Source organism: Mesocricetus auratus, unplaced genomic scaffold (genome assembly GCF_017639785.1).
Source record: "Mesocricetus auratus isolate SY011 unplaced genomic scaffold, BCM_Maur_2.0 Super-Scaffold_6731, whole genome shotgun sequence".
NCBI classification, from domain to species: Eukaryota; Metazoa; Chordata; class Mammalia; order Rodentia; family Cricetidae; genus Mesocricetus; species Mesocricetus auratus.
The window spans coordinates 15,084,332-15,109,977 of record NW_024429185.1 but is presented as its reverse complement, the minus strand read 5'-3'; the positions used below and the strand labels follow the sequence as shown (position 1 = coordinate 15,109,977).

General features: G+C 42.5%; 1 protein-coding gene across 1 annotated transcript in view; it reads right to left on the bottom strand.

Annotated features, from left to right (window-relative positions):
* Positions 1-20,353: 20,353 nt before the first annotated feature.
* The window catches only part of Galntl6 (polypeptide N-acetylgalactosaminyltransferase like 6), a 1,054,334-nt gene continuing 1,049,041 nt past the window's right edge, over positions 20,354-25,646 (bottom strand). The window contains exon 12 of the mRNA XM_005075157.4: positions 20,354-21,350. Coding sequence (XP_005075214.2) covers positions 21,183-21,350 — 168 coding nt within the window. The 3' untranslated portion in view covers positions 20,354-21,182. The remainder of the gene's footprint in view (positions 21,351-25,646) is intronic.

The following is a 25,646-nucleotide window of genomic DNA, read 5'->3' as shown; positions in this document are numbered from 1 at the left end:
AAAGGCAATGTGAATATTTGTTAATGTCCTTTCCATTCTTCTACCTTTACAACACCATAGAGGCCAAGTTGATGCTGCTGCAATTTGGTCCGTTGTTTTCTGGATATTGAGATGTGATGGCCATGCACCTTAGAGGAGTCAGCATCATTCAGAGTGTCGGGAATGGAGTCAGTGCAAGGACTGATTATCTTCCTCTAGGGAGGAGATTCATGGGTTTTTCTTTTTTTTTCTTTTTGGCTGTGTGAAATATCTGCATTTGGTTGGGACGGAATGGTTTCAGCAAGTTTAGTTAGAACAAGAATGTAGGTCAGGGATGGAATTGAGCTAGCTAGTTTTTTTTTTTAATTTTACATTTTTTAATTCATTTTACATGCCATCCACAGTGTCCCCCTTCGTCCTCTCTTCCCACACTCTCCTCAGAAAGGGTAAGCCTCCCATGGGAAGCCAACAAAGCCCGGCACATCAAGTTGAGAAGTTGAGGGGCAGGACCAAGGCACACCACCCCCACCCCTCCATCAGGGCTGAGCAAGGCATCTCACCATAGGGAATGGGCTCGAAAGAGCCAGCTCAGGCACCAGGGATAAATCTTGGTTCCACTGCTAGGGATCTCACAAACAGACCGAGCCACACATCTGTCACCCACATATAGAGGGCCTGAACTAGCCAGTTTTTAACCAGGAGGAACTCTCCGGTGGTATGAAACTCAACTGAGGCTGAGTCCTGCCTTCTGCTAAAGTAGATGAAGAGCAAACACACCTTCACTCTCTACTATGACAGCGATGGCACACACATGTTGCTAAGGTTTGGCCAAGCAAGTGCTCCCGGTAGGAAACCAGAGATGCAGGGATCCTTTCGATGCTGGCAGCATCCACTGTCCTGTAGCAGCAGTGTTTAGTTGATGGCCCAGTGATAGTGATGGCAGCAATTCATGCAGGTCCATCCTAGAGGCATCACCCTGCCCAAGGCTTGGTGATTTGCCTCCTTTAACTCTTACACATCATCTCACTTGATTCTAGTTAATTCTGAATTCATACAGCTTTCCAACACATTGATCTTTTTTGTTTACACTGTGATTTTTGCAACCAAGGGAACTGACGGCTCATGGCCTGTATCCACCTAACTATTAGCTGATAATTTGGACCACTGGATGGTATGTTAATGGGCTAAGAGTCACGTGGTAAATACTAGGGTGGAAATTTAATCTCGGATCTGTTTAATGCTAGCCTGCACCCTAAGCTACTAATACTCTCAGTAGTTAGTCGAACATAGAGAGTATCACAAAAGATTTCTAGAGAATTATTTCATTGCTTAAGGGCATAAAGAACACACGTGTTGCCTGGCAGTGGTGGCACATGCATTTAATTCCAGCACTTGGGAGGCAGAGGCAGGCGGATCTCTGTGAGTTTGAGTCCAGCCTGGTTTACAGAGCAAGTTCTAGAATAGCCAGAGATATTCCTGAGACAGAGACAGAGACAGAGACAGAGACAGAGGCACCCATGTTAAATTGTCACCAACTATGAGGCTACTGCTTGAACTGCTTGGAGATACCAAGCCAGTCTGATGGGCTAGTCGACACAGAGCTTCTGTTGCTGATGGCAGGTCTGTGTTTTCTTATTTCCAGACTCTAGACAGGGTGTGTTTCCTATCCCTTCTCTGCTTGCCAGTGACCTGTCTCTTTCTTGTGGTTCCTTTCATTTAGTTATTTTCTTTCACACAAGCATATACATATCTGTTCTTTGAAGAAAGGCATTTCTAATCCACAGGACAGGAAAATGCTCATTGAGGACATGACCTTTCAAAGCCCTTGAGAAGATGTCTCATAATTACCTTGGGGGAGATGTCTCACTGTCTGGCTGCTCCTCTCATCACAGATATTTCGTTCACATTTCTCTGTCCTTAATTTCACCCCAATTTATTTCTTTGATTCAATTCAGTAACGACCCTGGTTGCTGTTTACTCTGTGGACACTATCCAATGACAAGCACATCTCTCTCGGTTGTTACGCAGCAGAACCGGCCAGTTTAGAGTCTTTTAATAATTTCTATTCACATGTCAGTCCCCTTGCCCCCGACTCCCATCTGTGCTGCCATCTCAGCTCCCTTCAGTTTTAGCCCAAATGGAAATATAATTAGCATATAGGTTTTTTCTTTCCCCTGTTTTTTTAGGGGCCTGAACTTTTCTTTTTAGAGAGAGAGGTGAGACGGAATCTAATAAACATCATGGTTCCCTGGACCATCCATCCTTCTTTAAAACCCTCTTTGTGTTAGTTTTGCTTCTCTCAATGGGAAGTTAATTGCAAGCCTTTGCTCAGATGGTCGGGTGGAGCTTGTGCTTTTTGAAGCTCCCTCCCCTAGGCTGTTCATGTCTCATGACAAAGTAAAACCCTAGTTTTCAGTTGGCCTGTTGTACCTGACTTTGGGCGATGTTACTTACCTTTAAATTGATTGTCCAGTGCTTTAAATGTGTCTTCAATGACCCAGCGTTCCTTTAATAGCCATTCCTCTTTTGAAGCAGGTGTCACGTGGCCGGGACCCTGAAATTCCTATCTCCTGTGAGATTCAAATAGAACTTTGGCAGCTGTCTTGTTAGCCAGCAGCACCCTTTGCTCTAGCTCCGGAGTGTTTATCCTGCACTGCACGATTTAACTGCCTGGAAGGATTAGCTCCGACTATTTACCTATTGGATTGGTTAGACCTGGCAATTGGAATAATAGCATTCTTTTTCCAACCACTGGTACAAGTGGCACATTCCCTGCCAGGCTGAAAAACATACCCATGAGCTGTTTAATATCTCTCTTTTAAGAGAAATTTGAAGCCAGTCAGAGAGAAAGTAGAAGCTTGCTGGGTGTTGTTAGAGAAATTGGCTTGAAGGGGTCATAGAGAGAAGGTGAGGCTTGGTATCTTTCGTCAGGGTCAGCATCCCCAAAGGGAGGCCATCACTTAAGATGAAAACTCAGTTGTAGCAGAGACCCCCAGTATATTAGAGAAGTTAGGCCCATAGGATGACCTCTAAGGACAGCAGCAAATGTGGACAGGAGCAGCCCTGAGCCTAGAAGACAACCAGTGTGTGCTGTGGGATTGGAAAGCTGGAGAGTTGGGGTCACCCAAGCCCCTGTGGAGCACAAAAGATCTAGACACCCAACCCTGAATTATTTACACTGTTAAGATTTTTTGGTCTTTAGTGTTTATCTCTAGTGCACAGACTTTGGGAACCCATTCCCTATAGATGGATACTCTCTTAGCCTTGATACATGGGAGCGCCTAAGTCCTTCCCCAAATGATGTGACAGACTCTGATGAACCCCCCGTGGGAGACCTCACCCTAGTTAGGGAGTGGATGGGGAGTAGGATACAGGGTTGGTGTGGGGAATGGGAGGACAGGAGGGAGAGAGCACTGGAATTGGTATGTAAAGAAAAATTGTTTTTAATTTAAATTAAAAAAGAAAAAAATAGATTTTTGGTTTTGTTTTGATCTGATTGTAGTTGCCCTCTGGTTCTTCCCTTTTGAAATGAGAAAATGTCATTTATTTTGTTTTTTTTTAGGAGCACATTTAAGAGGCTTGGGATATTTTCAAGAGACACTAAACCATTAAAATGCTGGATTTTTAAAGACTATGGGACTTTTAAAAGTAGGGCTGTGCTTTATCTTATGTTATGCCATTAACTTGGTGTCTTAGAGAAAGAAAGGTTGTTTAGTAGCGTTGTGTTTGTGTGTCAAGTTAACAAGGGGTCAGCAGCACTGGTTGGTTTCTGTCATCTTGTCACAAACTGTAGCTACCTGGGAAGTGGGACTCTCAACAAAGGCACTGCCTCTATCAAACTGGCCTGTGGGGCATTTTCCGTGGTGCCGGCTGGTGTGGGAGGACCAAGTCCACTACAAGCATCCTCATTCCTGGGCAGATGGGCCTGGGATCTATAAACAAGACAGCTGAGCAAGGCAAGGGGTGTAAAGGCATCAGCAACGTTCTCCATGGTTTCCACTACAGTTTCTGTCTGTGGGCACCTGTCTTGAATTCTTCCCCTGGTCTCTCTTGATGATGAACTGAGAGCTACAAGATGAAATAACCCTTTCCTACCAAACTTGGTTTTGTGAGTGTTTTATCCCAGCCACGGAGAACAAACCAGGGCAGATAGCAACTGCTCTTGTGAAGCGTTCATGCTGGTTTCCTGGAGTAGGTTGCATTAACAGGGATGGATAAGCTCCTATGAGAGCAGGTTTAGATTACAGAATTAGTGTGATTTCTCCATTCTGTCTTGTTTTCTCTTACCTCATGGGGCCTCTCTGTCCCCATCTTTCATATGTAACCTCATTACATGATGCCATTAACATGCTGTGACAAAGTAGAAGGCCAGTATAGACCAAGTTGTTATTTATTTTTAAGACAGGATTTCTTTCCTCAGCCTTGAATGTCCTGGAGCTAGCTCTGTAGACCAGGCTGTCTTGAAGTCACAGAGATCCACTTGTGTCTGTCTCCTGAGTGCTGTAATTAAAGGTGTGTGTGACCACCGCCTGGCTCAGAGACCTAGTTTTATGTAGCCATATCCTCTGAGATTGAAATCATCCATCTTGGAGGGAATCTCATCAAATTCAGGAAGTATACTACTTAATAGTTTCAGGAAGTCCCTGAAACTGACCAGACTCATCAGACCCCTTTCTCCTCAAGCATAAACAGGCTGTAAGGTCTGCTGGTAGGTGCTTAGAGACAAGCTGGAAGAAGCAGCAGCCAGCCAAGATGCCTGAAAGAGACTCATACCAATTATGTTACCTGGAAAGAACATCCTCCAATCTGTTGAGTTACGTACAGGTTGTACAATGCACATTTCCAGCTTTTGTCGGTTATCACCCATGCTGGGATGGGCTTTGGGGATGCAGGAGCCTTTGAATTATTTTTACCCATATTTCTGTAAGTAAGCCTAATAAAACTTATTGGTTCACCAAAGTGGACTTCAGTGGTATATGCACCTCGATCTTCTGTCTGTTGCCTATCTGGGTTGAGTAGATATTTGCTAATTTCTCTACAGGAATAGTGTCACACAACATCACAACATTTGACCTCAGTCTAGAACTCTATGAGCTAGAGAAACTTCTTGTCTTTACTAATCATTCAGGCTCAAATATGTTGTCATAACAAACACAAGATAAGCACTTTTCACATGCCTAATGCCTGGCAGTCACAATAAAGTTTATTTCCAATTCTCAGGAATAACTTTCTTCTCATTCTAGATCAGAGTATAAGTCAGTGGAAATTATTTTAGGAAAAATTTCAGATTCCTTTAACCCAATCAAAGAGCAGACAATTTGGATTTTACAGGTAACTAACTAATAAATTGATTGTGAAACATCCAGTTACTGACCAAGAGACTTGGTCACTATCTTGTTGGGTAGTACCCACAAGAGTCCAGAACGGCTTCCTTGTGAAACACCGCTCATCCATAGCTAGCTGGGCCGGGGGCGGAGGGAGGGAGAGTATTTAGACTAAAGGGAGACATGTCTTCTACTACCAAGGCTGGGGATTCCTAGTGTTCTTCTTGTAGTGAAGATAAATGGATATTTTTATTCTATAAAGGCTGAAGACTTCAAGAGTACATAATATTTTCTGAGTCATTTTCAGTTTGCTTTAAATTTTTAGTTATCTTTTATAAATGATAGTAACAGAGTGTAATGTTATGATAAAGAGTAACTTTTCTCTAAACGTTATATCTGGCTGTGGTTTTCTAATTCATTGAGAGGATTTTCAGGCCATTGGTGAGATTTATAGAGTATTTGACTGGTTCTGCTATGAACTTGATTATGTGACCAGAAGCTTTGCCATGAATCAGTATTATGAACTAGTATCTCCCAGTTACTCAATAAAGTCTTGACTAACTGAATCAATCAATAACTTACAGAATGAGTAGTTTGCAGAGTATCTCACATTTTTTTTAATGGTAGGCAGTAGTGTTGATTTGTTCTGTCTGATACTACAACTGAATACTTTTAGCCAATCCCTACAAATGAGACAAAACTGGTTCCCTATCTTCCAGATTAAATCTTTGCTATTAAATATGGTTACTCTCTTTGACTTTGTTATTATTTCAAAGTCACACATTATTTTTGTTTGGAAAGGATATTACAGTACTATACAATCCAAGGATGAAAATTTGAACTTAAGGTCATTGAAGCTGGGAGATGGCTCAGCAAGTAAAAGCAATAGATGTATGAACCTGATGAACTGTGTTTGGTCCCCAGAACCCAACTAAAACGCCACTGTGGTAATGCGCATCTGTAGACCTGGTGGAGAAAGCAAGAAGGAGGACACTGAGAATTGCCTGGAAGCATATGGACCAGCTAATTGGGTACTATGGTGGTTTTGATAAGAATGGTTCCCGTAGATGATTTGAAATCTTGGTCACCAGGGAGTGGCACTATTAGAAGGTGTTGCCTTTTTGGAGGAAGCATGTCAATGGACTTTGAGGTTTCTAATGCTCAGTTCAGGCCTAGTGTCTCTCTTTCTTGCCACTGCTTGCTAATCTGGATGTAGAACTCTCAGCTACTTCTCCAGCGCCGTGATTGCCTATATGCTGCTATGCTCCCTGCCGTGATGATAATGGACTAAACCTCTGAACCGTAAGCCAGCCCCAACTAAATGTTTTCCTTCGCAAGAGTTGCTGTGATCATAGTATCTCTTCGCAGCAATACTTACCCTAACTAAGATGGATTCCACAGTATAGGAGAAGAAGCAGGAGCGTTCCTGCTTCAATATGGTGGAAGGAGAGAAAGACTTCTGAAAGCTATCCTTTGGCCTCCACAAACATAAAGTAAAACCATTAAGTCATTTACCTTTGTTTATATAGCTAATTAGAAGCAAAGCCAAACTTCTGTACAGTTAGAGTGGGTGGTGACATTGAAATTGGAAACACAAACAAAACCCAACTTTTCAAAAGGTGTTGTAGTGATTTAGAATAAGCAGAGTTGCTCAGAAGCATCGTGTCTTATTCCCATGGGGTCAAAACAGTCACCATTAGGGAAATAATGACAGCCAAGGCTCTTACTTGTTTTCCATTTGTGTGATTCAGTGGCATGAGCAGCGTGAAGGAAGGTTTATAGGTCAGTCAGTAACTTCAGTTACATCTGGAGAATTTTTATGACTGTGCGAGAGCCCAGTGTTTGCTTTTGGCATATCTCCTTTCTCAGTTTCATGCATTTCTTGTTGCTTAATTAGTTTTGGAAATCAATATCCCTACCCTGCAAGGCTCTCAAACCACAGACTCCTGCTTACAAATGGATAATATGAAAATAGTGGATAAGCATACTTATCCGGCTCTCACCATTTCTTCATCTCCCCAAGCTTCTGGTACCCTGGGGCCCTCTTGGAAGAATTAGAGTTCATTCCATTAGCACTGAAGAGTCCTAAAACTACTACACAATGGGTCCCTCCTACCTTGCTTTACCAAAATGTAAGCCACCAAGATGCGTATCTCCCCCAAGTGACTCAATATAAAGAGCCTATACTTGCCATTTCCATCAGTCAAATGAGAAACGCCAATGTGTTTGCATTCTTTCTAGCTTACCTTGAATGCTCTGTCCCCTTTCTCAGATTCCTTTGTCTACTAATAAACTCTGGTGAATATTGTTGCTATATACATTTAGAATAGGGTAAAATGTCAGTCTGATAGGGAGAGGGCATAGTCCTTTTACAGACCCTGCTTCTTCCAAATGGAGAGAGACCAGGGGTATTCGGATGCAGAAGCTTGGAGCTGTCAAGGCTCAAAGTGGACATTAATTTGAGCTCTTATGTGGACCCTTTTTACTTCTGTTTAGTCACAGTGGGTCACGTATTTCCCGTATTCTCTGTTTTTGTTTTTCTTGTGATGCAACAAGGATAAAGTGATGGGATGAACCATGGAAATAAAATAAATGTCCATTTAAGGTATATTTCCTTATGTTCCAGAGTGTGGATTGCACTCATATTATTTTTGTCCCTCTCTCACTGTTTCTCATCTCCCTTCTCCCCAGATCTTTGTTTCTGCTTTCCATTTGCAAGGTGAAGTCCCCGGGAATGTTCAGTAGCACAGGAGAGTGGGTGTCATGCCCATTTTCCATCCAACAGTACCAGACATCAAGTACCAGCAAATGTGCTTCGGAAGAGCTGAATGCCTGTCTGTGCAGACCCAGTCTAAAGCCTGACATTGGTTTAGTTGTTTACCCTGGTTCTGTTGGTGTGATTGGATATAAACAAGATGATGGAATTGTCTCTTGATTTTTTTTTTTTGGTTAGGGCTGCAATTTACCTCATCAAGAACAAACTGGAGAAAACAGCCTCATTTCATAGCAGAATTTCCTCAGTTTCATGTGTCTCAGAATAAAGTGAAACCTGAACAGACACAGCCCATCCCACATTCTGAACAGACACAGCCCATCCCACATTCTGAATAGACACAGCCCATCCCACATTCTGAGCATGAGGCACATTCATCAGTGAAGCCCTGTGGCATTACGGCCATACTTTGTTAGAGGAGATACCTTCGGTACAGTGTTCAAACCCAAAGAACTAAATTAGCAATAAAAACTTAATGTCTTCTGAACTCTTGTTTTATTGCCAAATTCCCTGACAAGAATCTCCCTCCAAAATCCTCATTCCTCCTGTATCATTATTCGATTGTGTAATAAATTCAACTTTCATTTCTGTACATTTTAATTAGGCTATATAATTAAATATATAAAGGGCAGAAGTCTTTTGTCTTTTTATTTTTAGTTTTTTGGTTTCTTGAGACTGAGTTTCTCTGTGTAACAGTTCTAGCTGTCCTAGAACTAGCTCTGCAGACCAGGCTGGCCTCAAACTCACAGAGATCCATCTGCCTCTGCCTCCTGAATGCTGGGATTAAAGGTGTATACCACCATTGCCTGACTTCTATTTCCGTTTTAAAATGAAACTGGTTATTTTGTTTGTTGTGAGTTTTAAGTAGCTCAGACTCGCCTGGTAGTCCCTATGTAGGTGATAATGATCTTGAATTCCAATCCTCCTGCCATCACCTCCCAATACAGTTATAGGGATCTAATCACAGAACCCTAAGCATTCTAGTCAGGCACTCCATCAGGTAAGCACATTTCAAGGCTGCTTTCTTGTTTTTTTTTCTTTTTTAATTATTTATTTTAAAGCGAATTGGGTACCACACTGATAGCCCTGATATGATGAACGGAGACATTTTCAAGGAGCGAGTAGCTTAGCTATTATAATTGTGATAGCACATAGCAAACGTAGAAACTTCAAAAAGGAACCAAATTCTTTTAAAAATAACACATGTGCCTATCTGTGTACGTGTGTGGATGTCAGAAGACAACTTGAAGGAGTTAGCTCTCCCTTCCTATCCCAATGGTCTGTCTTCATTTCTTTTCTCTTGCTGCAGTAGAACAGCATGACCGAAGGCAACTTGGGGAGGAAAGGGATTTATGGGTAGGAACACTGGTGCAGCGGGCCTGGAGGAGTGCTGTTTGCCAGCTTGTCCCTTCTGGCTTCCTCAGCCTGCTTTCTTGGAGCACCCAGGAACACCAGCCCCGCAGTGAGCTGGGCCCTCCCACATCAATCATCCACCAAGGAAGAGTCCTAGAGGCTTGTCTACTGGCCAATCCGCTGGGAGCATTTTCCCAGTTGAGGTGATGCTAGATTATGTCAAGTTGGCATCAAACTAGCCACACAAGATTCCAGGGGCCAAACTCAGATCATCAGTTTTGGAGGCCAGTGCCTTTTCCCAGGAAGCCATTCCACCGTCCCAGAACCACGTTCTCTACACCAAAGAGCTTTCCAAGAAAAATCTGAGTATTATTGCATGATTTATCCTTGCACAGATCCTTCAAACGTTGACTCCACAAATTCTGTTTTAACAGCAAATCTTGTCTACACATCTTTCGTTGTTTTTAAGGATCATCATTTGTCCTGGTTTCCTGTCTTCATTTTCTGTTTCTCCTTGCTGTTAGCTCACTGGTGTCTGAGGAGGGTAGAAACAGAGTCATCAACTCTCTTCCCAGTAAATCCTCCCCGTGTTCCCGCTCAGAACACCATTCCACTTCCACAAACTGTGTAAGGTTTGCTCAGGATGTTCTACAATCTGTCTGAGGATCCCCTTGACATGTTTTCAGCGGTAGGGATAAGGGTCCATTAGATATTAACTGCTTTCATTTGCATTTTGACTTGCTAGTTACAAAGCAGTTTCATGTTCACTATCATGCTGCCTCATTACCATGGTCCTGGGAACAATGTTTAGAGGAAGAGAGGTACTAGCCCAATCTCAAATGGGAGTAAAAGGTCAAAGCAGCTACTTTTTACAACCAAGCAGACGTCTAGTATGCCTCAATTCTTTTAGTACTCAATAAACATGTATGGAGTGAAATTTAGGGAGGGTGTTGGATGCTCCGGGGAAAAATACCAACTGCAGACCGTCTACCATGCATGGGGGCGGGGATGAGGAGTCGGGGTGGGGGTGGGGGTGGGGAGGACTGACGAAGGAAGATCTTGTAAGGAGGACCAGACAGGTGGGCACGTGGCTGAGAGAACCTCCAACCTCTTCACATCACCAAAGGAATGACACTTTTACTTTCCTTTTGGAAGGTGATTGGGGTTGAGAGAAATAAAGGCGAATTTAGGAGAAATGTGATTGGCCTTGGTCAGTAGCTCAGCTCTGGGGTGGGGGATGGGAGCGAGAGCACATGAATATAGGGCTGCCAAGAAAAAAAAAAATCATCAGGTCTCCAGAAGCAGCAGCTACTCTCTTTCCCCTGACAATAAACCCTGGACCCCACGGGCAGGTTTCTGGATGCCTGGAGAAACAAGGTCATCAGCTCTCCCCCTGCCACTCCCAATCAAAGAACCTCTTCTCTGAGTCCTTTCTCACGCAGAGGCGTTTATTCTCCAGATGAATCGCCAGCGAGATGGTTTTATTTTAAGCATTTCAGTGACTGACTCTGCGTCGTCATTCACTACTCCTTTGAGTTTCTCTTCCTTAGAAAACCCGACTTTGACAGAAAGCCTGTTTGGAGAACATGTGAACCTCCGACCCTCACCATTTGCTGGCGGGTAGACATTAATGAGAAGCTGAGAAGCGGCTCGTTCCTCCAAGCACAGCATTTCTCTGGTGAGGTTCTTTCTTTGACATCTCAGTCACTCAGGCACTTCCCTGCTGCTTCCTCAGAGACATTAAAAAATTGTGTTTAGGAAAACGAAGCTTGGCTGTTTTCAGTTTCTGTCTCCCTCACCCTCATGCCCGGATACTTTGCCATCTCCTTTAATGCCTGTTTTATTAGGGATGGTGCGTGATAGCCATACGTTTAGGAGTTTAGTTTTTGCTTCTTGCTGCCTTTACAATAATTGAGAATTCTAGTCACAGAACTTTAGCCTTTTGATTTCCAGATGCAGTGTGTAACCTTTCGATTTTAAGAGGAGCTTTTGGATCTGCTGCAGTGTGTGTGTGTGTGTGTGTGTGTGTGTGTGTGTGTGTGTGTGTGTGAAGGCCAGAGACAAATTTTATCTCTCTTGTTCTTTTTAAAAAGGTTAATTTTTAAAAATGTGAGGGTTTTTGTTGTTATTTGTTGTTATTGGTTTTTGAGTTTTGTTGTTGTTGTTTTACTTTTTATTTTAGAGACAGGGCTTCTCTGTACAGCCCTGACTGTCCTAGAACTCACTCTGAGACCAGGCTGACTCTGAGACCAGAGACTTGCCTGCCTCTGCCTCCTGAGTGCTGGGATTAACCACCACTGCCCAGCTAAAATTATGGTTTTTTTTGCTTACATGTGAGTGTGGGTATGTGCACTCGTAAGGGCACACGTCTGGGTGCCTTTGGAGGCTAGACGAGGGTTTTGGATCCCTTGGAACTGGAGTTACAGATGGCTATGAGCCACTCAATCTAGGTGCTAGGAATAGAACCAATGTTCTAGAGCTAGAGCTAGAGCTCTTAACCACTGAGCCATCTTTTCAGACTCTGCCTTTTCTTTAGACAGAGTCTTATCATCCTGGAGCTCCTGCAATAGGCTAGGATGGCTGGCCAGTCCCCCCCCCCCCACTCCCCCATCTCCCCCATCCGGATCTGACTGTCTCTGTCTTTTCCAACACCAAGGTTGCATTGTTTTAGCCCAATATTTTTTCCACCATGAAACCTAAATATATGTGTCTGGGATTATCGGTACAGAAGCACTTTTTAAATTCCACATCAGTTTGCTGTGTGGTAGAAATTTGGTTAGCAAAAAGTGAAACAAACTTCCTATGCCTTTTTTATTATTACATTTTTTTTCTACTGTCCCAAAGAGGAAGACCCAGCTTTTGGTGATGTGGATTGAGCTAAGGGCCAGGAATCAAACCTATGACCTTGTTCATGTAGGCTGCTGAGCTGTGTCTTTAGACGCTCCACGCAGTCTTTTAAAAGGCAGTGCATGTGAGGGAGGAGGGATGAGCAAAGGGTCAAATCCAGGCTGGAGAAACCCACAGAAACAGCTGACCTGAGCAAGGGGGAGCTCATGGAACCCAGACTGACAGCTGGGAAACCAGCATAGGACCGAACCAGGCCCCCTCAATGTGGGTGTCAGTTAGGAGACCTGAGCAATCTATGGGGCCTCTGGCAGTGGATCAGTACTTATCCCTAGTGTAGGAATGGACATTGGGAGCCCATTCCCCACAGAGGGACACTCTCTCAGCCTAGACACACGGGGGCCAAGGCTGGTCATTGAGTTACCATGTAGCTGAAGATGACTGTTGTGTCTGGGCTTGAACTTTGACTCATCCCACCTCCACCTCCTAAGTTCTGGGGTGGCAGGTGGGCGTCATCACACCAGGTCCCTGTGACCCTGGGGATTAAACCCAGGGCTTTGTGCATAACAGGATAACTGTCCTACCGGAGCCGCACATCTTGCCCTCAGAATTTTTTTCAATAGGAAGAAGTTACAAACCCATAAACCCCAAGGTCCTAATACCAGAGATAGTAAGCTCTTGTTTTCCTTCCATAACTCTCCCTAATGATGCCATTGAGTCAAATTGAGCACAGCAAGGAAGTGTTACACTTCTAGGGGTTTTAATTAGACACTCAGCCTTTCTCGAAGATGGAGAAACCACAGTTCAGTCATATCCACACCACGTCTTTAAAACCAAGTTGGCCAGGTACTAGCCACCAGAAGTTAATGATTCTTTTTTTTTGGAAGATAAAAATTTGAGAGTGAGCAAAGCTTGGAGTATATACTAGAAAGTAATGTTAAGTGAATTGTTTAGCCAAGGTGTATCTTGTTTTGATTCTCAATACTCTTTTATAACAGTCACTGACAGTTCAGAGGGAGGGACAATGATAAAGTTATTAATACTCCATGTGGGCCACTCAAGGTAAGGGTCTTGATCTATTATTCATTATACTTTAATCTGAACTTCAATTGAGGACTGGAGAGATCACTCGGTGGTCAAGTGTAAGCACTGCTCTTGCCTAGGACCCAAGTTCAATTCTCAGAGCCAGTATTTGGCGTATCACAACTGCCTGTAACTCCAACTCCAGGGGATCTAATACCCTCTCCTGGCCTCTGCAAGCACTTTCCCTCTCCCATACACACCCCCAACACACACATATATACACTAAAAATTTAAAATATAATCGTTTGCCAGGTAGTGGCGGCTCATGCCTGTAATCCCAGCACCGGGAGATACAGGTTGGCGTATCTCTGTGAGTTCAAGGTCAGCCTGGTCTACAAAGCGAGTTCCAGGATACTCAGAGTTATTATACAGAGAATTGAAAAATAAAACAAAAATATATAATATGTATAATTTATATATTATATATATTTACACATAATATACAATACATATATGCTATATTCACATATACTATATAAATATAAGACAAATATACTACAGATAATTGTATATTATATATAAATATATAATATGTGTATGTATATATAAATACATATAATCTTTCTTTAAAAAAGAGACTTAGGTGACATGATGCTTTCTATTCTTGGTTGTTCAGCTCTGTGACCCTGTTTCCAGAGCTGTCTGGCAGGTTTCTTATGGCTGTGCTTACTGGGTTGTTGAATTCCTTTGAATTCCCAATAAGCTGGAGATTTTCTCACTTCTTAGAAATGATACATAAAAAATCAATGCTTCCTAAAGATAATCTACATGAACAAAACCATCTTTAGAAAGGTATTTCCAAGATGCTCAGACTATTGGTTCAAGCAGACAAATAGCCTGAGCTCCCACCATCAGCAATATCATTATTTAGAAATGTGTACTTGGGCCTCATTTCAGACCAGAAGACTCGGAAACTCGGGAGGTTTCATCCTAGCCACCTGTTTCGACAATTCCTCCAGGTGCCTTTAAGGCTAATGTTTAATAACCACTACTCCAATAAAAGTTAGAGGAGTTGGAAATAAATGCTCTTGGACTTTAAATTTAGTTCTGCATCTCAACTAACTATTCTTCCGGACATCCGAAGTCTATATTTGTGAAGAAGATAGTCACATCAAAGAGTTAAGTTGGATTTACTAGTGGTGGGACATTAAGTGCTAAGGCAACAAACAGTGTTTTGTCTGATCCTAGAAGTATCTGTATTTAGCAACTTCCCCAGAAATTCGCACTGAGTAGATTTGGGATAAGCCTAGTGCTATGGTCTTGATCTGTGTATGCCCTCTCATTTCATATGGTGAACTCCTGGCCTCCAAGGCATCATTTTAGGATTGGAGCTTTGGGAATATACTGGGTCATGGAGAGCAGAGTCATCAAGATTGGTATTGGTGCCTTGTACCCCAGAGTTGCATCCCTAGTGACGAGAGAAAAAGCAGCCCGTCAACTGAAAGTCAGGCTCTCGTGGGACACTGCGTCTAACTGCTATCTTACCTTGGACTCTCCAGCTTTTAGAATTGTGAGAAATACATTTCTATGGTCTACATCCCACGCAGGTTATATGATAGTTTGTCTACTAATGAGGATACACAAAGATATCTGGAAGTCTGGCTGTTTAACCAAAATGTCCAGAAGAGAGAGTCTGTCATCCAGAGAACAACACTGGTGCCCCAGTGTCTCCAACGTGTAAGAGATGGAACTTGTAAGAATTCAGGAGAATAGTGCAAGGGATATAGATATATTTTCAAAAATTTCTCTATCTTTCTCTGATACCTTCCTTCCATCCCTCTGTCCCTCCATCCCTTCCTTCCTTCCTTAGACAAGGTCTGACTATGTAACCCTGGCTGTCCTGGTACTCACTATGTATTCCAGACTGGTCTTGAACTCACAGAGATCTATCCATCTGTCTCTGCCTCACAGGTAGTAGTACTGAAAGGATGAGTACAGCTTATTTATATAATTTTGAGGCGATGTCTCATTCTGCAGTCTAGGCTAGCCTGGAATTTATGGCCATGCTCCTACCTGGATCACACGTGTGAGCCACTATGCTCTGCAATTGAAGGTCAGTTTAGGGTTTTGCTGTGAAGTGAATGCAAACTCTCTGTTTGGTGGCTGATTTTCACCTCTGAGGACAGAGCTCATTGAGCATCCCAAAGTTCACAGTGTTTGCTTTAGGATTTATCATCGACAGCTATCCAAATAGCTCTAGAAGCTCACTTCTTTTCTTCAAAGTACCCTGGAAATCTCATTAAGAGGGATTAATATTGGATTCGGTTTGGTGTTCTTACTTTAATAAGCTTGTAGGAAAACCAATAAAAACACATAGGTACAAAGAAGAGCTAACACAATCAAGGGGTTAAAACTCCATGTCCCAGGGGAATAAGTGATCACAGTATTGTGAAGTCACTCAGATTTGCTGGGAGATGTGAGGTACCCCATGGATTCTAGTCTTCACTCTGCTAACTTCCTATATGGCTCTGTAGTTTCTTCATAGGGATAGTTAGTGACATCCATTTCAAGAGTCAATATATTAGGCGGAATGTGATAATAAATATAAGATTACTTTGCAAAGCAAAAGCAATATCACCCTGTAATGTCATCATACTAGAATTAGCAAATCAGCTCTTAGTATATACTAGGTATCTACTGTCTGTACATGGAGAAGTATGAAATGTCTTTGTTTCAAATTTCAAGTAAACTTTTTAAGCTGCATTTAAGAATCCATTTAAGTTTAGAATTGTATTAACTCAGCAAAATGATTTAGGCAACTATAAAAACTCTTGACAATAACTCTTCCTTTAAACAACCTGTGAGTTATCATGTAAAAGCAATAGGAAGTTATCAGCACTGTGGCTCTAGTCTGGTTCCGTTTGAAGGGAAGGCTAGTTGCCTTCCTGAAGACACGAAGAAGCAAAAGACTTTTTAGCAATCCCCACAGAGGAACCATAAGCAGTCAAGTGGATTATAAATAAGGCAACTATTTAATTGGTTAGATAATTTGAGTCCCCTTTAAGAGCAGGGCAGGGGACTACGAATAATTACATAGGTAAAGAGACATACACAGAGGCTGTCCCTGGAAAGCCAGGACATATGCTTCTTAGTTATGACTGGCTCCCACCCCAAGGTGAAGGATGTCATAGTAAAATCATTAGCAATAGGATTAGATCTGTTGGTCTTTTCACTTTGTTACATTGAACAGATGTGAATAGTGGGGAACTGTGGCAATCCCATAAAGCTGGTGTGTGGAGAGCTGACGGGGGCAACAGCAGGTGGGAGGGACACAGGAACCGTCTTCAGAGTTCTCCGAAGAGACACATCAAACATGTGGATGAGCTGTTTTTTTGCTGAGAGGCAGCAGAACCAGACACACCAGTCTGGAATGTCAAGGGCAGAGATGACTGACTGCAAAGAAAAGCTTCAGGCCAGTGTCGGCTCTGCCGAATGGAGTTGCAAACAGCTTCCAGTTCTGCAAGCAAAGGCTATAGACATAAATCAAAGAGCACTCTCCCAACGCTGGCAGTGTGGGAATGACTGGCCACTTGTCACGCTTCAGTGTCCTCAACCACAGTTTCACACATGGAGAATAATTCCTGTTAGCCCTGTGGTCTGAGAGTGATGGTGGCAAGAGTAGGATTTTCCCAGGCGTGCAATGGGGAGGGCACCATACACCCGTGTCTACAGACACGATGATGCATTTGTCCCCACCATGTTCACCTGAAAATTTCCCTTAGAGGTGTTCGTTTGCATGATTTATATTACAGGCTTTGTTTCCAGCGTATCCCTGGCCCCTGGCTCTGTGCACAGCAACTTCACATTCCCGATAGGGTAAGAAATCTAAAGATGCTTTATTAGCAGCTTCTTGGGATGATAAATCAACAGTCACGGAGCCATATTTTTTAGAATGATCCTAAATTCTGAAAAGGAAAGGAAAGGAAGGAAGGAAGGAATGAAGAAAAGAAAGAAAGGAAGGAAGAAAGAAAGGAAGGAAGGAAGGAAGAAAGAAAGGAAGGAAGGAAGGAAGGAAGAAAGAAAGAAAGAAAGAAAGAAAGAAAGGAAGGAAGGAAGGAAGGAAGGAAGGAAGAAGGAAGAATAACAACCTCCACAGGCGAGGGCAGGGGAACTGCTGACTGGGAAGACTGGAGAGAGCTAAAGCAGGGCTGGAATTGCTCTGGTCACATCCCCTTTCTGAGCCTTGAGGAGTGTGCAGGATTGATGGGGAATGTCCTTGTGGCAGGAGTGGCCCTCTGTGAATGTTGGACAGTTGGCTGTAGAATCAAAGTGCCACTGGTTCGTTTGATGAATCTGCTGTCTCTCAAGTAAGATATTCCTTTTTTGTGCTTTTTTTCTTATAGACAGTTCTAGAAGGGTGGAATAGGGCTGGGAATACAGTTCAGAGCTCTTGCTTCGCATGCTTGAGGCCCTAGGCTCAATTTCAAAGACTGAAGAAAAAAAAATGAAGTTTTTCATGTGAAGGTAAGAAGCATACTTATATTTTGACAGCTATCTACTTTAAAATATATAATTGCCACTAAAAGAAATGGTGTCAAGTTGACATTGGTTTCATGTTTTTAAAGAAATGTGGAAATAAAGAGCCTAATACTTCTTTTTCATTGACTGTGAGTCCATTTGCATTATGTATATTCATTTATTGTATAAAGTTCTATGTTATCAACTCACAAAATAGTCCCAGAACTTCCATTATTCACCGAGGCTTCTGATAGCATGAATACATTTAAAAACAGTCATGTGATCATATTCATATAAGTAAATAACAGTAGACATAGAAGCCGGTACATTGTTATTGCCAAGGTACTCATCCAGTCTTGAAAAAGTTACGAATCACACAGTTAATTCCCAACTGGTTTTACAGCATAGGTTCTTTTTTTCCTGTAAATACATAAAAGGAGTTTAAAAAATGATTTTCTTGTTTCTGTTGGAGCTACTCTTGCAATGGAGAAATAGCCGTTTTCATTGACCACATTCATTTTATATCGACGCCATTCTGATAAAAGAGTTGGCGAGTACTCAACTATCAAATTCCCAAAGAATCTTATTTCCAGGAACAATAGTCTTTCTGACTTCTGTTCGGTCCCTCTTGCTAATTAACAGTGAAAACATATGCCACTTTATACTCTTTAGATTGTATTTCAAGCAAGTAGACTCCCGACTTTCACAGCAAACACCTCTCAATGTGCTTTTTGGCTGTACCCTGCTCTGCTGTGTAGGGGCAGAACCTCCAGGCTCTACTTTCCCCAGTGTACACAATTAATGACTGTTCCATAGTTGGGAGATTACTCTTGGATTTAATGTCCCAAGCTTCCTTTCTTTCTTAAGGAAAATAATTCTTTTTAAATACTCTTTTATTCAGAGAGTAAGAGACCAATCTCGGTTGATCACTGTGGATCTCATTAAATGCTGCAAGACTGAGGCGAGGCCCTAGCTAGCCAGCCATGACTAACATTTTAAGAGATTATTACAAATCTGGGCTTTCCGGGGTGCACAACCCAAGGTTGTCTCTTTGGTACAACTGTAAATAGCAACCAACTTCTTAATGACATAATGTGCATTTTTACAGGATCGTCTCATTCTCCAGCCAGATTGCTCTCTGAACATTTGAGATACGTCTTCACCCACTCCTCAGAAGTGTTCAGCACACAGGCTAATTTCTCACTATTGATTTTCTCCACTGTGCAGCGTGACTACTGCAAGACCACTTGGCCTCTACAAAGGATCTCAGTGACTGTCAGTTTAAAAGGAACAGCTAGCCGGGCGTTGGTGGGCGCACGCCTTTAATCCCAGCACTTGGGAGGCAGAGGCAGGCGGATCTCTGTGAGTTCGAGGCCAGGCTGGTCTACAGAGTGAGTTCCAGGACAGCCTCCAAAACAATACAGAGAAACCCTGTCTCGAAAAACAAAACAAAACAAAAAAACAAACAAACAAAAAAAAGGAACAGCTATCCAAAAGAGTGCCTGAAAAAAAGAAATCAGGAAAGATAACAAAGTAACCCTTCCCCAATTCTTAGGGTAGTTTAACTGCATATTTTGATTGGGGTTAGAGCACAGGAAAAAAAATCGTGCACATTTTCAAGAAGAGGCATTATATATTAGTCTCCTGGATGTTTGGGCATCTTGAGGGAAACAGAGTATTCCTACCCAATGATTGAGATGGCTAGGTTAAAAGCCCAGCCAGAAAACTGGATTTCTCTTGGCTTTTGCTATTTATCTTGAAAAACAAAAACTAGAAACAAGCAAATAAAAAACCAAAAAGCCAAGCAAAATAAAAAAAGACAACAACAAAAAGAGATTGGCTCTTCCAAATCTTCCTGACCTGAACTTCAGTGAGCTTTGCCCCAAATGTATAGATTGTCTTGACATATATATTCTTATTAACAAAGAAACTATATTAAAAATAGTAAAAACAAAGTTTGAACAGCATGAACACAAACAACTACAGCATGTAAAGCAAATGTGATTGTTTTCTGTCTAAAGACCCATCTTCAGTCCAGAACAGTCTCCTCCCCAGCCCTTCATTATTGAAATGCAAGAAAAAATTATTTTAAGGATTAAATATTCAATTTAGTTAATTTTGAAGTTATCTCTTTTTTCACACCCCTGAAATATTGCTCATTAACAGAAAATGCGGTTAGAAGGGCTTTATTAATAGTAGTTCCTTTCCTGGGCTTCCAAACAAAATGACAACATCATTATTTTTAGGGTGGGGGGCTCCAAAACTAATAACTGAATAACACCACTAGTAAAGTTGCCAGGTTAAACAGAATTGAAGTGAATAAAGCAATTCCACATTACTTGGAGTGAAGATTTATTTAAGACAAACTGAAATGAATTACATGGACCCCACTCCAAAGCCTTCTTCAATAAAGTTATAACTGAATAAGCCTCAGATTTAAAAATAATAGAAAAGTAAAAATAGATTTCCTAGAGAAATGTCTTCCTTAACTTATCGTGTGCTGCATGCATATGCATGCATGTAGCATGCGTGTGTGTGTGTGTGTGTGTGTGTATGTGTGATTTTGCTACTTCTGTGAAATCTTTTTTTTTTTTTTGGAGTGACTGGGTAGCAGAGTGGGTTTTTTGTTTGCTTTTTTGCTTGCTTGCTTTTGTTTTTAACTGAATTCATCCAAGGACACTGAATTAGATCGTCAGCTGATTGGTGGAACATGAACTCCCATGAACCATGATGGATAGATAATATAGACCCTGAAAGGAGAATGGCAAATGTGAGTGAGAGCATGTAATATTGTCTTAGATGCCATGTACCCTTGTTTAAAGAGAAGACAAAAGGAAACAGGATGACATGAGCACTCTAAAATCATCTGCAGCACTTTAAAGGGTTAAACCTGCTTAACCCATTCTTAGTCAGAGAATGGCACCAAAGAGTACAGCTCACCCCTCTAGCGTGGCTAGTTCTAGACCTGTGGTAGCCTCAGGTTGCAAGAGCAGTCATGCGCTCTGTTTCCACCCCCCCCTCCCTCCCGATTAGTAGGATCCATTCATAGCTACTCACTACTGCAGGATTTGACCTGAGAAATGCTAGGATCGATTAACTTAGCAGTCGTGGCAAACAGTCCCTAAATGATCTTTACCCTTGGCCAGCAAGGGAACTGCTAGTCCCAAGTTCTCAGCGGCAGCTGGTGAGGCTCTCAGCCAAGATCTTCAGATGCAGGAACTTCTCCCGGACAGCCTATGTCGACATGACATTTACACATCTTTCAACCAGGCTTCCTGGATCCAGGAAATGTTATTCCTGACTCCTGTGACCCAGTCGCCCGTGACAACACAGTTCCCAATCTGTAGGTAATTGATCTTCTTTCTTTTCTAGGAGTTGGCATGGTGGTGATTTTTTTCTAAAACAGTCATGTTGATGTGTTCAAAAATCCATTGCTGAGTCTCAGAGAGAGGGTCACATCTGGCCATGAAAATCTTCTTCTCTGCAGGGTTGCAGTCCATGCAGCTATTGGTCACAGGATGAAATAGTGTCCTGTCCTAGATGAGTCACAAAGAAGACAGACATTACATGAGGCGAATGTTACAGTTCCATTTATATATGTAAAAGATGTTTATAGTTGAGTATATACCCGGAGTCTAACTAAACCCGCTGTCCAGCCAAAGGATATGAAATATCAAAGAATCTATAACTTCCAAGAGAATTTAAGCTGACACAAAATGACACAAAACACTAATTAATTCATTTCCTGGAAGGAACCATTCACTCATTTCCAGTTTTGTAGTGAACATTTTGCTGCATGTTTAGTTGGTTACAAATATAAAGGGCATCTAGTCATTTGCATAAAATATATGACCTGTATCACATATAAATGTGTGCACGCGTGCACACACACACACACACACACGCGCGCGCGCGCACACACACACACACACACACACACACACGCTGTGTTGAGTGTACAGGAAATAATAAACACACCCAACTAGAAGAGCAAACTCTTCCCTATTTCACACTGGTTATCTATTGAAAAAAGACAAAAAGAAATCCACGTTGAAACTGAAATGCCAGGTGCTGGGTGGACGATTAATGAAGGGGTGGGGACAAATGACACAAGGACAATAGCTGAGAGTAGAATGTCAGCTTTGTTGGCGATTAGGAATCAGTGTCTTTGACCCCTTCAGCCCAACATCCTGGATGTTGCAGGAATGTAGATAGCGTGGCTCTGATGACTTTTTGTAACCTAGGGGAGGGACCATTTGCTTCCAAGCCAGTTATGGTAGATACATTAAATCACCTAAGCACTTGAGACAGTTCACAGCTCAGTGAATAAGAGGTTCTCACTTCCAGGGCACAAAGTGTAAGTAGCCAGCCAACTGCTTATCTGAACACACCCCTTTTATTGTGTACCTGGGAAGAGGAGGTAAAGCGGAAAGGAAACGAACCACCCTTAGCATTAAACACTCACTCAAACAGTGTGTATGGTTTTTCTTTAAAGAGTATCAATAATTTGAGAAAAGGTCCCCAAATCACCACTTAGGTTTTAGCACTGAGTAATGCTTTATGACTTAGCTTAGAGAGTGTTTGGGGTTTCTGGTTGTTCCGGTTGCTTTCCTTCAAGGGAGGAACAGTAAATGTGAGGTACTTTTAGGATTAAGATTTTTTTCAGCCACCCTTTGTAAACATTTATGGGTTCCTGGATTTTAAGACTCAATCAAACCAATATTTAATGTCCTTTAAGGATCCGGATGTTTGCATGAAAGGGAAGGAGAAATAAGGAAGGAGAGAGGCAACGTGTGGACAATTTAGTAGGAGTTTCTATTTTCAGTGTAAACAAAGGACTGTGCCTGACACAAAGGTTTCTTCTTCTACTCTTTAAAGTCAGAGTTTGGTGTGGATTTTCTGAACTTGAACTCAGAAGTCTCCTGAGGTCTTCTTAAAATCCTTTCCAACTTCTTCACTGACTCCTCTGCAGCCTAGAACCGGGGGAAGTTTCTAGAAACTCTCTTCCTCTTTCGGGGTAAATGGCACATGCTAGGAAGACGGAGACTGCTTTTAGCTCCCCACCACAACCTTCAAGATCACTTGGGCTCCCGGCATACAGATTCCTCCCCGTTACTGTGACTCCTTGCATGGTGTTTTCCTTCCTTGTTTCCTCCCTTCCCTCTGGCATTTCTCATCACCCTTCACCCTCAATTTCCAGCAGCTCAGCTACATGGATATAATATATTTTATTAGGTTTCCAAGCAACCTTTGTGGTTTCAGTTTTTATAGTGCAGGGAATTGAACCTGTTCAAATTGTGGGCATTCTAGGCAAGTGCTGTACCACTGAGTTATATTTCAAATAGCATTCTTGACTGTTTTTTTTTAAACATTTATTTATTATGTGGTGTGTCTATGTATGCATGCCGCAGTGATCATATGCAGGTCAGAGGACAGTGTGCAGAATTCTGTTTTCTCCGTCCTCCATGTGGGCTCCAGGGAGGAAACTCAGGCTGTCAGAGTGGTGACAAGTGCCCCTCAAAGATCATTCTTAAGACTATCACGTTCAGAAAAATTCTGTGGGACCTGCTGAATTCGAACTTGCTCTGCTTTAAGCCTGTATACCTCCTTCTAGTCTTTAATGCCTGCATTTCTCCCTACTTCCTTTACCAAGAGCCCAGGCAGACCTCCACACACCCCCGGGTTCCCCTTAAAAACATGCATTTCCATGAAATCTAAAATCAGCAAGAAACCTGTAAGTTCTCTGAGTTCTTAGCTTCATCAGTGCCAGGATGAACACAAAAGCAAACCAGGTTTCCCAAGTACTCTACTTTTCTGCACTTGCATTTCTGAGCCATAGGCGAGCTCGGTTTCCAAACCCCTTGCGGAAACACATGCTCATAGGTACAGTCAGGCAGGCTCTGCAAATTTAGCACAACTGGAAAAACCCAGAATGTTTTCGGTTCAAGTCCTCATGAGAGATGAAAACTGGGGTTCTCTGTGTCTGTCTACATGAGGGAAGCCAATATAAAATGAGAGGGTGAAGTAGACACATCCCCAAAGTCTTTCCGGGTCATAAAATTGGATGAGCACTTTGTCCCAAAGTTTGCCTTCGACAGAGCCAAATGACTGGGTGTTGAACTAGAAGCCCTCCCAATGTCCAGTAGATCAGCTGATTGTTCTCTTTTACAGACCGCACTCTGTCCAATCTTGTCTTCGGAGTGCCCATCGAGGCCACAGAGATGAAGCTTCTGGGAACATTTTCAGCCTTCAACAGAGTGTACCTTTGCCACTTTTGACTTTGGCGGTGACATAATTGCTATCTATCGGCTTCTGCTGGGCCAGACTTTTGGATTACTAAGTGTCTTTATCGATGCATTTGCTAGCTGAAAGTGTCAGTGGAGCGAGCAATCACACACTGAATATGTCTTTTCTTCCGCGACAGCTCTCCTCTCTCCTGCCCTTCGTCCCATCGGACACGGTTGTTAACAGAACAGCATCCCCCCACCGCCCCTTTGACTTGTGAGGACTTTGGAAAATGTGATGTCGTCCTTGCTTGGTCCAGTTCTGACAAAAGGCACGGCATAGCCCTGCCTGTACAGTGTCGCCTTTACTTCACCTAGTCTGAGAAAACTAGAAATGACTGAGCAGGGAATGCCCAAGGATGACTGAACTGCCCCTCATAATCAGTTCACGGTGCCAACCAATCAGCGCTTGCAGATGAGCATGGGTGGGACTTACTGGGTAGTTCACTGGAAGCCACGCGGCTTCACAGCTGGCCACAGACTTGACTGGCATCTCTGTGATGCCGGGTATGTTCCCACATCCGGACTACACTTTGTTAGCTCCCATATTTACATGGAGTCTGAAGAACGAGTGAGCTGCTTCGAACATTCCAGCCTGGCCTTGGGGTCATGAAAGAACCGAACACCGCAGACACAAAGGCCATAAAATAGACACAAGAGTGCTTGCCGGTCGGAAAGAAGATTCCCGGAACAAAACATGACCCAGCTGGAGGGGCAGTGCAGTCCTGGGAAAGGCCCGAGATGTGCGACTGTACAGGGAGCTGGATGAATTCTAGTCATCCACTTGCTCGGGGTGTGCCTTTGGAGAGGGAGCTAAATTCTGTGAACCTTGGCTCACTTACTTGTAAATGTAGATAAGGTACCTAAGTTTGTTATGGGAGAATAAAATGCAGAAGGACTGTCTCCATGTTTCATGTAGAAGTGACTATGTAATAACGTCTTCTTCTTCTTCCCCTAATTTATTTTTAGTCGGAAAGCATCCCCCGTTCTGAAAATCAGAATGTACTAACCATCTGGTCTGAGATCAGCTAGCTATTCAACACCAAATTATATTTTCTGACATCCTGGTAAAAGGGAGCTTGAAAAAAAAATCACCCTCTGACTCAATCAGTTGTCCATACTGTACCTCCTACTTTAGTTGAAAGAGTTTAGGAAACAAAGGCAATCCAGGGCTAGCAAGGTAGCTTTGCTGGGTAGGTAGAGCGAGAGTTTGGCGGCTCTCTAGTTTGAGATGTGACTGTCCTTTCAGGACTTCAGCTTCCCAGGAGGAGACACAATAATCAGGTAGGCGGCCCTTTGAGCACATTACTCAGACAGGCCAATTGAGTTCAACAGACATTTCTAAAGTGTCCTTTATATTGTGCTTAGTGTTGGGAAGGAGGTGCACATAAAAAGACATTCTCTAACCCAAGAAATAGAGATCAATAGGTGTCTGAAGTAGAAAATATTAGTAAGATGTAATGTAAATGAAGGAATAACACAGTTAGGCATCTGAGCTATTTAAAAAATGAATGGGCAGATCCTGTTTGACAGGGACTCTAACACACA